Below are 13,871 nucleotides of genomic sequence, written 5' to 3'. Positions count from 1 at the left end.
AGTCCAACTGGCTGACCCCACCACCTAGATTCAACAATGCCTCCTTCCTCACCATCCCAAAACATTTCAAAAAGCCCTCTCATTCCATACCTTTCACTCTGCCATTATTCCAATTAACATTGTTAATAAGTTACCATAACACTGTAATACAGTGTAGATTTGCCTCACTGTCTCCCCAAATAACCAAATACCTCCCCCTCCAGTAGCATGATAGTTCTTAGATTTCTTAACCCTTACCAAAAGGATTTAACACCACGTGCACATCCTCTCATTCCAGCATGTAATATCTTCCTTAATTAATGCTGCCCTCCCTTTTTTGTTTAAATCTTTTCACTTTTTTCCCTGAACATCATGTTCTGCAATATTAAGCGCCTACACAGTAAATAGCAGGATCCTTAGTGACACTGATGAATGGAGGAATCTTGGAGTGCAAGTCAATAATTCCCAAAAAGTGGCAACACCAAGTAGAAAGGTCAGTAATGAAGGCACATGGCATACTTGCCTTCATGGTCAGAGTGAGCACAGACTCATGAAGTCATATTGCAGTTGCATAAGATTTTGGTGTAGCCATATATGCAGTACCGTGTTCCTGTAATCTGGTGACCATAACTACACAATGTGAAGACTTTGGAGAGGGTGTAGAGATGGTTCATTGGGTTTTGTCTGGATTAGAATATTAGCTACAAGAAGTTGTTGAACAAATAAATCGTTTTCTCTACAGCATCTGATGCTAATTGGGTGACTTGATCAAGGCATATATAATAATAGTCAAAGATACGATTGATATTCAGAGTATTTATCCCCAGGGTAGAAATGACAAATCCTAGAGGGCATCACTTGAAGGAGAGAGGAAGAAAGTTTAAAGATTTGCAAAGCTTTTTTTTAAAAAAAATAGATAAAACAGAGTGGTAGGTGCTTGGTATGTGCTACCAAGGGAAGTGGTGAAAACAAATTCACCAACAGTTAAGACGCATTTGAACAGCATGAACAGGGAATGGAGGGATATAGACTAAGTGCAGAAAGATGGGAATAATTTCACTGAGGTGAAGGGCCTGTCCCTGTGCTGTACTGATCCATGTTCTATACCTTCTTCAAATTTCAATTTTATTATCACCATTACATCATAATTCTACAGAGTTAAAATTCAACAGTCTTGTACATCATACTCTGGGTGTTTACAGACATGCAATCTAAACCAACTTCGTTTCTCAGTCCTTCAAATGAACCTATCCAATTTAGTACAAATTTCTTCTTTATCACTCCCATACCTGTCTACACTTTATTCCCCAGTCATTCAGCATAGAAACCAGACCTCTAGTCTACAACTGATAATGCCCAAAATTAAGCTCCTGCAACAGACCGAAAAAACTTCAACCCTTCTTACTGTTTCTTGGTTCTGACATGAACCAGGACGATTTGTTCTCCTCAGCACATTCTGTATCCTTCAGTTTTTTTTTAATTACCCTGGTACCATGAAGAAACAGTCCATGCAGGGCATATTGGCAAATAAAGATTAGATTCTAATGTTGTTAATTATTTCACTGTTTCAATTTTCTTCAGTAATTCTTTATCTGAATCAACTTCAGCTTTTAAATCTCTGAACATCAGACATTTTTGAAAACTGCATCGCAGATTCTGAAACATGGAGGAGCTCAGTTTCTAGTGCAGGGGCTCCCAACCTGGGGAACCTCTCAGTTAATGGTACGGGTCTACGGCATTAAAAAAATGGTTGGGAACCCCTGCTAGTGTCCCTCATCATAGGTTACTGGATGACTTCCATCCAAGGACGACCATATATTAAAACCCAGAGATGCTGTGCTCTACACCAGATAGATGCATTTAATTCTATTAGCTCTCTGCATTCAACCCAGCAAGTTAAGTGCAGATCACCAAGAATTATCAAGTAGCCAGCTTAATGTACCCCTATTAGTAACTGGGATATCTTGCTGCAGAACATTTTGAATGATGGAGCTATAATGAGAAAGAATTGTCAATGGTGTGCATAACAAAAAGCATATTGCCAAAGTAGTAATTGCAAGCTGGGAAGCAAGACTGGTAACATATGGTCAAAACCCCTATACAAAATATCTTGCAAGAAGCTATCAATGAGGCTAATCTAGTTCTTCTGGACCATCAAGTGCTGGTACAGGCTTAGTTGTTGAAAAGTACAAAAGAATATTCATAAACAAAAAATCCTGCAAATGCAGGAAATTCACAGCAACAGACAAAATACTGGAGGAATTCAGCAGATTCAGGTAGCACCATGGAAATAAACAGTTGATCTTTTGGGCTGAGATCCTTCAGGACTGGAAAGGAAGGATAGCTAGAATGTGATAGATGAAGCCAGGTGGGTGGGAAAGATAAAGGGCTGGAGAAGGAGGAAAGTGATAGGATCATGAGAGAAAGGGAAGAACAGGCACCAGGGGGCAGTGATAAGCAGGTGAGAACCAGTAAGAGGCTAGAGTGGGGAAAATCAAAGAGGAGAGAGGAAGCAGAAATTTTCTTTACCGAGAAGAGAAATCAACATTCATTCCATCAGATTGGAGGCTAGAATACAAGGTGTTGCTCTGCCACTCTGAGTGTGGCCTCATCATGGCACAAGGCCATGAATCGACACGTTGGAGATGGAACGGGAATCAGAATTAAAATAATGGGCCACGGGAAAGTTCTGCTTTTGGCGGATGAAGCTGAGGTGCTCGAAGTGGTCCCCTAATTTACCATGGGTCTTACTAAATATAAAGGAGGCCGCATCGGGAGCAACCAGGTACAATAAATTACCCCAGCAAATTTGCAGGTCAAGTGTTGCCTGGCCTGGAAAGAGTGTTTTGAGCCCTGAATAGAGGCAAGGGAGGAGATGAATGAGCAGGTAGAACACTTTGTCTGCTTGAAGGGATAAGTGCCAGGAAGGAGAATATTCATATTTGAAACATTAACACTAGGCAGGCAGAGAATGAACCAAAGTATTGTAGAAAGTACAACAGATTACATGCATCATATATACACTCAGTATTCTGAATATCATGCACCGAACTTAAGTCAATCCTGTGCATTCAAGTGATCAGTGTTCAGTGAATAATAACGCTTAATGTCGGTGATTTCTATTTAAACTAAGGTTGATTAATAGAGTTGCTATGCATCACTATATTTAAATATATAACAATAATTGCCAGATGAATGCAGTATTCCATATTAGTTATTCAATAATCAGAGGTTGGAGCTGGAATTAATCTTTTGTGTAAACCGCAATAATCACTTCTGTTTCTACAATAAATAACTTCTGTACAATCCATTGTACTTTTTAAAAATTACTTACCATGAAAATAAACATATCCCAGCAAATAAACTCCGCTGGTATCAGGCAAAGGGGAACTTGTTCCACATTATGCACTTACGCAAAGCTCTAAGAAACACTGCCAGGTGGTGCTCAAAATTGGCCTACACACATGATCACATTCACACAAGGTCCACGTACAGGATTGCATACTTTTGGAACTTAATAATGAACTCACCTTTTAAATAATCTTCTATTTACCATGCAAATAGACATTGAGTACCTGATCTGCACGTGCCAATATTTAATTTGCATATCATGCTAGCCCTCAGTCCACAAATTTCTATTACATTTCACAACCTAGTAATCTGGGCTTTCTGTTTTATCAATCATAGTGTTGGCGAGCTTAATATACACAGTTTCTGTAGTGCATAAACCGTCAATCCAAATTCTCCTCTGCCAATACTGATAGTCTGCAATCCATCAAATAGAATATGAAACTACAATCTCTTGTGTGTTCTAATTCAGTTTGGGTTTTGCAATATCAATCCTCATTGTGCTTTATATTCCATTATGGAAGGCCCTCTCCAGCCACATTTTATCCTGCTCTACAGTTTAAAAATCTGGAGCTTTCCCTCCACTAAAGCCATAATATTCCCGTCAACTTGAATCTTCCAACCACAGTATTTTAAACCTTATCGCACCAGGAATCATTTGTGTAGCACTATGGAACAGTTATTTAACTCTGAGTTCTAGTTAAACACTGTCAGTGCTCTTAGGGTGGTTCCAGTCAGAGTACACAAGACATAACAAAAGGAACATCTCACAGCAATTACTTGGTCAGCAGTAATTAAAACCAGTTGACCGACTGCCTTCACACAATAACTTGAAATGGTGCATTTGTGAAAGGTCATAATAATAATCCCCTCCCAACAGGCTAGCGCTTCAGACAGAAGCAACAGTATTTTTTTTAATCTATAAAAAAATTGGAGACGCATCATAAATGATTAAAATAATAGCACTGCTTTATCTGTCACCAAAAATCAGCTTATTCCAAATTTTCACAATACTAGCCTTACTTTGTATTCCTAAGATTCATGCATCATATTGTTTGAATTATAGCCCTGAAAATGCCATAAGAAAATAATACACAATGAAAAATGAATAAATGATATTAAAGGGTGAAGCAGCAAATATATATCTAAAAAAACAATGATAATAAAACAAATATCAGAAATTTTCCTCATAATGCCGAGCCACATACCAACATGATCACCTGAAAGCAACGTCTGTCTCAGCCCTGTGGAACAGAATATGCTTAGTCACCAGCCATCCTTTCCTTCCCAATACCAGCAATACGTTCCATGATTTTCAGGATTCCTTGCCTGTTTTCCCTCTCATGTCGCATTTGAAAAATTATCTAGCAACCCATGGCTGCACAGGTCTCAAAGCCAATAGAAGTAACAAAAAAGCAGCAGAGACTCACAAAGCAATTCAGCATAGAACAGCTGACGTGAGCAGCCAGACTCATGTTCAGTGGAGGCTGGTATGTTTCTGCAGTGCATGAAGCCTGTACAGATTCACAGAGGATTTATCCAACCCCGACACAGATCCCTTCATCACTGCTGCTCTGATATCAAACAGAAAATGATTAACATACATTGCCTAGAAAGCAAATAATGGAAAGGGAGTGTTTTCCAGACTTTGTCCAATCAGCTGATTTTCTGCTGCAGGTGCACATAGCTGTACAACTGCTTGGGGGAAAAAGAGTGAAAAAGGGATTGTAGCTCCTCCTATAGAGCATCACTCAGTGCTGTGCAACCTGTATTGCATCAGAGGCAGCTCCCACTGCAGAGCTGCAGTCAGCTATTGTACTGGGCATAAGCTCCAAGTATCTTTCCATCCACTAGAATCAGCTAAATTTCAGCAATTTTTGGGCATTTAAATGTTCCACTGGAAGATTTACACCCTTTCTACAACCACTTCAGTTTATAATAAATGTACGTTGCAATTTAAACTACAAGAAACAAGCCAATAAAAAGAGTATCACACAATCAAAAGCTGCATCAGGAACTGCAAGTCTACCATTTAGGACTCTGAACTCTATTATTTGGTTCATCTTTGATGCAAAGGGTACTTGACAGAGGGACAGTGAAATTCCTCACTGGTGGGGGCAATCACAAGAAAGGGGCATAGCTACAAAAAGGGGCCTGTCACTTAAAACTGAGGTGCAGTTTTATCCCCCACAGAATGCAGATATTCTCTAGAATTCATTATCCTCAGTATGGTGAAGGCCAGATCATTAAATACAATGTATGGTGAAGATAGATAAATATTGAAAGATCAAGGATTTGAGGGTTACTGAAAATTGGCACAGAAAGAGTCGAGGTCAGCATTAATCTGCACGATCATGTTGAGTAACACAGCTACTGATTTATGAAACAATTTTCCACTTGTCAGTTATGTTTACTATCCTTTAGTCCCAAAAACAAGTGTGGGATGGGTCTTTCTGTACTATGGTGGAAGATGTATATTGAGTGATGGAAAGGACAAGTGGAAAAAAAACTATGATTGTAGATAATATTATATAGTAAACAATTGAAGTTTGCAGGCAGGTATAAAATATTAAAAAATTTAAAAATACAACAACAGACCAAAATTCCCCAAGGAATGGGGAGTAAGTACCACAGAATGGGAGGGCAGAGGTAAAAAAAATGGAGATCAGTGTATGGAAGACAGGAAGAGCCAAAATGAAAGATATGAAGCAAAAGGTCCAAGATCAACTCTGCGATCGTAATTAAGCCTATTAAAAATATCCCCAGCTAATGAGAATTATGAAACATAGCTTTCCCCATACGCACTAGGTCAAGGTAGACTGTGTGGCTAGAAAAGAATGATTAAAAGTACAACACACAAATGTTGCAGGTGGACGCAGCAGGCCAGGCAGCATCTCTAGGAAGAGGTACAGTCGATGTTTCGGGCTGAGACCACAATGTGCAATTGTCAAATTTTAGTCACGTTGTCATACAAAACTGTAAGAGGTTTGATAATGATATCATCACAAGCAATCTGGTAAAATTTACCATGTAGTTACATCCTACATTCCTCTTAAAATCAATAAGCAGATGAAGAACAACTGAAGCAGCATCTCATCAATCTCATGCAGACATTTGTTTTCCTTTCGTACTCCACCCTACTGGTGACTCAGACACTGCCTTGCTGTGATTCACAATGACAAAGGTAATACTGGGCAATGCGAGACACAGACAGATCTCCCCCACCCCCCCCCCCACACACAGAAAAGAATTTATTACAGTATTTCTCATCTGTTATTGTCTGGACAAGCATACAATTGCTTCTATACAATGGACACTCTTTACAATACTTGCTAATATTTTACTTCACATTAACCCAGTTCCCCATGTCACAAATAAATTCACTCCAAGATATATTATTGTTAAATCACATGCTAACAAATTTGAGAGGGGAACGAGCAGAGTATTCCACTCCCTCTTGTACAAGTAGCACATATCTAATCTGCCTCTTTGAAGACTCTGCTAGATATTAAAATTCATTAGTTGTGGGAAAAGAATGCAATTGTGAATTCAAAACTACCAAGTACATCAGAAAGCAGCCAAGTCACACAGCAAGGTTTAGCAGATGAATTTACTTATTTATATTAATAATATTCATGACCAATACTGACTGAAAGGTAGGAGGAAATGCTGAAGAACATCTATTTTGCAAGGGGATCAGAAGTCCTTCCGACTTTTTATTTTAAAAAACACCATTGTATTTCTTATTCATTAGATATCTTCAGATAATAATCTACTTCCAATCCCAAGACAATAACAAGAAAAATGAAAGAACAATAATCAGAATGCATTCAAATCACTGTCAATATCATGGGACAGAAAAAGCTTGGATCTCCAAAAGGAAATTAGTTTATTTTAAATACTTACAATGTAGAACAGAGAGAGAAAGGAGTACGTTTCAATTAAATTGATCCTTCTCAATTCATTTGGTGATTAAAGTTAATTTGAAAGGTCGCATTATTCTGAACTGATGAAACTTCAGAATTGCCAGTATTTTCTTGCAGAATTTAATGACAAGAGCACCTTCCAAAAAAGCTGAAGACTTGCAGTAATAGATGCAAATGCGAAGATAGAAAAACAGCCAATTTTGCAAACATGAATTCATCATGCCAATACTACTGAAGCAATTTCAATGATGCTATCACTCGAGTGTGCATACATAATACCCAATGGAAAGTTGCATTCAGAAAAACAATGGCAACTTTCAGTGATGTCTCACCAAAGACTTTTGCAAATTTCTACAGATGTACACTGGAAAGCATCCTGACTGGCTGTAGCACACCCTGTATGAAGCCTCCAAAGCATAGGATCGGAAGAGGCCTTAAGAGGTTGTAAATAGTGCCAGTTCCATCACAGGCACAGAGGGCCATCAAGGCCCTCTCCAAGAGGTGTTGCCTTAAGAAAGCAACATCCATCATTAATGACCCTCACCATTCAGGACATGCTCTTTTCACATTACTGCCATAAGGAAGTGGGTACAGGAGCCTGAAGACACACTCAATGTGCAAACAGTCTATGACCACCACGTTCTTCATCCTCTGCACTATTTGTTTATATTGTAACTTACAATCATTTGCACTGTTCTGCTGTTGCAAAACAAATTTCAAAAATAATCAATGATTACAAATCTGATTCTAATTAAAGACATTCATATTAGTAATGGGGATGGACTGAAGCAAACCACAAGGTCAATTCTATTTTCTTCCACTGCTGCCCCAAAGAATACCAGACGCAACAACCAATTAATGTGGTAAAGTGTGTAAGTAAAATGAAGTCAATAAAGTGCCTGAATATTCATTAAGAATTGTGTTTTATTTTTAAAAAAAAGCTTAAAAATGTATGATATTTCTCAAATCTTTGCATTTAGTAGTTGGGCATCTGATTCACTAATTATTTGCTTACATGAAAATATGAGGGCACAATACAGCTTCCATCCAATGCACATTTCAAATACAATTTTGACACTGGCTCCAAAATCAAACAGCTTCTCTCAACTAACATGTGAAGACAATTGGCTTGGGCAGGTTGCCAGAAGATACCCATGAAATGAATGCCATGTCTTAACCAAGCTTATGTATTTAGTAGCTCGAATAAAGTGATTAAGATTAACTTTATCTCTCACATGTATATTGAAACATACAGTGAGATGCATTGTTTGCGTCTATGACCACAGTCCGAGGATTGTGCTGGCAGCAGCTCACAAATGTCACCACATTCTGACACCAAAATAGCACACCTACAACTCACTAACTCTAACCCATACATCTTTGGAACATAGAAGGAAACCGGAGTACCACGTGGGTTTCCTCAGGGTTACAGGGCGAACATACAAACTCCTTAGACAGTGTCAGGAATTGAGCCCTGATCAATGAATGCTGGCACTGTAAAGCATTGCACTCAGCACTATGCCACTGTGCTGCTATGATGCACCCAAAGACCACTACCATGTTAAAAAGTAAACAGTATTCTAAGGGGACAAGTACCTACATGCAAGTTTCTTAAGAATGTACAAAAAAAAAGGGCTAGACATGCTAGTACAGGCAGTTCACTATCTAGATAGCACGAAAATACAAGAACCAAGTTCTCCATGTTGCTAATTATTTTCTCTTCGACATCCCCATCCTTTTCCTCCACTTTTACAAAAAAAAGTTAACCCTTTTTAATGCATTGTCAATTAATTTTTCATTACCCTGTCATTGTCTGTTTTCCCTTGGATGTGACAAGACAATGCATTTTCAAATCATCGCTTAAGTGAGCATAGGATCACAGATAAAGATAAAAATTTCTCATCTCACACTGTTGGTATTAAAATGGCTTTAAAATTTTCTAAAACTGTCACAAAATACTGCAATATCAATTTTTAAAAAAGCAGGTGACTTGCATTGTGACACACTAGTTCAGAAGTAGCTGCAACAGGCTTTTTCCACCAACGCTGGGTAGGACAACAAATAAAAGGTCATGGGTTAAGGATGAAAGATGAAAAATTTAAGGGGAACACGAGGGGAGAGTTCTTCACTCAGATGATTGAGAGTGTGGAATGAGCTGCCAGCACAAGTGGTACATGCAAGCTCAATTTAAATTTGAGAGAAGTTTGGACAGGTACATGGATGATAGAGGTATGGAGGGCCATAGTCAATGGGAATAGGAAGTTTAATAGTTTGGCATGACTGGATGGGTTAAAGTGCCTGTTTCTAAGCTGTACTTTTCTATGATTCTAGCTGACATTACTGAAGACCTCCAATTCAATACTCCACTACCTGTATTTTGCAACCTCTCTTCCTACTATGAGTAGTTTCTGGATTGCTACCTGTGCCACATGCCAGTAAGGATAGAAACAGCATGTACTGGCAGATAAACGTGTGGCTGGGAAGCTGGTGCAGGGGTCAGGGGCAGGGCTTCAGGGTCTTGGATCACTGGGATCTCTTCTGGAGGAGGTATGACTTGTATACCTGAACCTGAGGGGGACTAATATTCTTGCAGGCACATTTGTTAGAGCTGTTGCAGAGGGTTTAAACTAATTTGGCAGGGGGATAGGATGGAGCAAAGACTCAGGATAGGACAGGTTGTAAAAAAAAAACAAAGATAGTGTGCAGTCAGACTGTCAGGACGGGCGGGCATATTATAGGACAACACTGTAGCCAGCAGGGTGCTTATCAGCGCATTAGGGATGCAGAATCAAAAAGGGTAGCAAATACAGTATTCAAATTGTTATATCTCAATGCATGGAGTATAAGAAATAAGGTGGATGATCTTGTTACACTTTTACAGATTGTCAGGTATGATGTTGTGGCCATTACTGAGTCGTGGCTGAAGGATGGTTGTAGTTGGGAGATGAATGTCCAAGGTTACACATTGTATCAGAGGAATAGGAAGGTAGGCAGGAGAGGCAGCATGGCTCTGCTGGTAAAGAATGTCATCAAGTTATTTGAAAAATGTGACACGAGACCAGAAGATGCTGAAACCTAGAGTTGAGTTAAGAAACTGCAAGGGTAATAGGGCCTAATGGCTATTGTATATAGGCCTCCAAATAGTAACTGGGATGTGGACTACAGATTACAAGAAATAGAAAAGGTGTATCAAAAGGGCAATTTTATGATAGTCATGGGAGATTTTAACATGCAGGTAGATTGAGAAAATCAGGTTGGTAATGGATCTCAAGAGTGAATTTGTTGAGTGGCTTTTTAAAGCAGTTTGTCATTGAGCCTACTAGGGGATCAGCTATACCGGATTTGGTGTTACGTAATGAACTGGAGATGATTAGGGAGCTTAAAGTAAGCTCAATGATCACAATACGATTGAGTTCAACTTGAAATTTGACAAGGAGAAAGTAAAGTCTGACACAGCAGCATTTCAGTGGAATAAAGGAAATTACAGTGGTAACAGAGGAGTTGGCTAAAGTAAATTGGAAGGAGATGTTGGCAGGGATGGCAGCAGAGCAACAATGGCTTGAGTTTCTGGGAAAATGAGGAAGGTGCAGGGTAGATATATTCCAAAAACAAAGAAATACTCAAATGGCAGAATAGTAAAAGTGTGGCTGACAAATGAAGTCAAAGTTAATGTAAAAGCATACAAAGCAAAAAAAAAGCAGGAAGCGAGAGGAGAGGGAAGCTTATAAAAACCTACAGAAAGCAACTAAAATAATCATTAGGAGGGAAAAGATGAAATATGAAAGCAAGCAATACCAAGGTGGATAGAAAAAGTGTTCAAGTATATAAAAAAAGAGAAATGAAAGTGGATGGAGGATCACACAGAAAATGAGGCCGGAGAGATAATAACGGGGGCCAAGGAGATGGCAGATAAACTAAATGAGCATTTTGCATCAGTCTTCACTGTGGAAGACATTTAAGTAATGTGCCAGGTATTGAAAGCGTGAGAGGAGAAGCAAGTGCAGCTATTACAAGACAGAAGGCACTCAAAGCTGAAAGACCCAAGTGTACACAAGTCACCCAGGCCAGATGAACTGCACCCTAGGGTTCTGAAAGAGGTAATGGTAGAGATTGTGGAGGCATTAGTAATGATCTTTCAAAAATCATTGGACTCTGGTATGGTGCCAGAAGACTGGAAAATTGCAAATGCCATTCCACTCTAAGAAAGGAGGGAGACAGCAGAAAGGAAATTATAGACCAGTCAGCCTGACCTCAGTGGTTGGGAAGATAGAGTCAATTGTTAAGGATGAGGTTATGGAGTACTTGGTGACACAGGACAAGATAGTGTAAAGTCAGCATGGTTTCCTTCAGGGAAAGTCTTGCCTAATGAAACTGTTGGAATTCTTTGAGAAGACTACAAGTAGGATAGACAAAGGGATTGCAGTGGATGTTGTATATTTGCATTTTTAGAAGGGCTTTGACATGGTGCCACACAAGGTTGCTTACCAAGTTAAGAGCCCATGCTATTACAGGAAAATTACTAGCATGTTTAGAGCATTGGCTGAATTGGTAGGAGGCAGCGAGTGGGAATAAAGGGTCCTTTTTTGGTTGGCTGCCAGTGACTAGTGTGTTCCACAGGGGGCAGTGTTGGGACCACTTACTTTTATGCTGGTTATCAACGATTTAGATGATTGAAAAGATAGCTTTGTAACCAAGTCAGCAGATAATATGAAGATTGTTGGAGGGGCAGGTAGTGTTGAGGAAACAGGAAGGCTGCAGGAGGACTTAGACAGAATAGGAGAATGGGTAAAAGAGTGGCAAATGAAACAGTGTTGGAAAATGGAAAGTGAACTTTGGTAGTAGAAATAAATGTGCAGAGTATTTGCTGGATGGGGAGAAAAATCAAAATCTGAGATACAAAGGGACCTGGGAGTCCTTGTACAGAACACCCTAAAAAAGGTTAACTTACAGGTTGAGTCAGTGGTGAGGAAGGCAAATGCAATGTTAGCATTCATTTCAAGAGGTCCAAAATACAAGAGCAGGGATGTGGTGCTGAGGTCTCACCTTGAGTACTGAACAGTTTTGGGCTCCTCATCTAAGAAAAGATATGCTGGCAATGGAGGGAGTTCAGTGGAGGTTCGCAAGGATGATTCCAGGAATGAAAGGGTTATCATACGAGGAATGTTTGAGTGTTTGATGACTCTGGGTCTGTAGTTGGTGGAATTTGGAAGAGAATGTGGGGGGGGGGGGGTGGAAAAGAGGATTCCATTGAAACTATTCGAATGTTGAAAGGCCTAGACAGAGTAGATGTGGAGAGTATGTTTCCCATGGTGGAGGGAGTTGAGGACAAAAGGACACAGATACACGATAGAGAGGCATCCATTTAAAACAGACGCAGATACATTTCTTTAGCCAGAGGGTGGTGAAGTTGTAGAATTTCTTACCACAGGCAGCCATGGAGGCCAGGTCATTGGGTGTGTTTAAGGCGGACATTGATGGGTTCCTGATTGGCCGCGGCATCAAAGGTTACGGGGAGAAGGCTGGGGAGTGGGGCCGAGCAGGAGAAAAGGATCAGTCATGAGTGAATGGCAGAGCAGATTCAATACGCCAAACAACTTACTTCTACTCCTTTGTCTTATGGAATGTTGTTTACTTGTATACAACTACACCAGCTCTTCCAGAAGGCGGCAATGTACTCCCAGACTTCGAATAAGGTTCCCTGGCAGACTGGTGGATAACGGCACCTGTTATAGTAAACCACACAGCCCAACTAAGGATTATCTGTGGGTAACACTGGCTGGTTGCCACCAAGGAATTATTCGTTTGAACCAGAGCTAAACAGTCTCAAAAAAACACGTGTCATTACTTCTCAAGTTTGGGCAAGGTGCATCTTCACAGTGGATCTTAGTGCAACAGAATCAAAGTGCATTCTTCAGCAAATGCAGGCAAACAAGCCGGATTTATCCTCACTTAAAATAATTGTTCATCCTACTAACAAGTTTACAGTTAAATCCTTTTAGACTTTCTTCAGCAAACCATGTAATTTAACGTGTGGAGGTACAGTATGCTAAATAATTTGAGTAGAGAATCCCCTTTGTAATGCAATTGTGACCTTTCACTCCAATTCACTCCAGCTAACTGGACAAGAGCTAGTCAAGTACAAAAACAGGAAACAGAAATCACAGCATGGCTTTTCGCAGCAGAATGGAGTGCTGGATGGATCTTATTTTTCAAAACTTTCCTTTAATAATCATAGTCATGCAGCATGGAAGCAGCCCCTTTGTGCCAATCTGGCCAATGCCAACCAAGATGCCACATCCAAACTAGTCCCATTTGCCAGCATTTGGAATATAACCTAAACCTTTCCAATCCATGTAACCTGTCTTGCAGTCTCTGTACCTGCTTCAACCATTTCCTACAGCAGTTCATTCCACATAAAAATGATAAGAGGAACAGAGAATGGATAGCCAGAGACCTTTTTTTCCCCTAGGGTAGAAATGGTTAATGTGAAGGGGCAAAATTTTAAAGTGATTGGAGGAAAGTACAAGGATGCCAGGTGTTTTTTCTAATACACAGAATCTGCAAGTGTATGCAATGCAGATACATTAGGGGCATTTAAAAGACTCTTGGAAGGGCACG

The 13,871-nt window shown here is 39.7% G+C and overlaps 1 protein-coding gene across 7 annotated transcripts in view; it reads right to left on the bottom strand.

Moving 5' to 3' along the window:
* Positions 1-13,871, bottom strand: part of mtmr4 (myotubularin related protein 4) — a 128,281-nt gene that overhangs the window by 76,040 nt on the left and 38,370 nt on the right. For 2 of the 7 annotated variants that reach the window (XM_063031118.1, XM_063031123.1), the window contains exon 1: positions 4,758-5,008. The exons of 4 other annotated variants lie outside the window; for them this stretch is intronic. In XM_063031118.1, the coding sequence (XP_062887188.1) occupies positions 4,758-4,802 (45 nt within the window). In that variant the 5' untranslated portion in view covers positions 4,803-5,008. One more of the 7 variants, XM_063031124.1, reaches the window with a different exon arrangement.

Source organism: Mobula hypostoma, chromosome 23 (assembly GCF_963921235.1).
Source record: "Mobula hypostoma chromosome 23, sMobHyp1.1, whole genome shotgun sequence".
In the NCBI taxonomy this organism is placed as follows: Eukaryota; Metazoa; Chordata; class Chondrichthyes; order Myliobatiformes; family Myliobatidae; genus Mobula; species Mobula hypostoma.
This window is presented reverse-complemented; position numbering and strand designations above follow the sequence as displayed.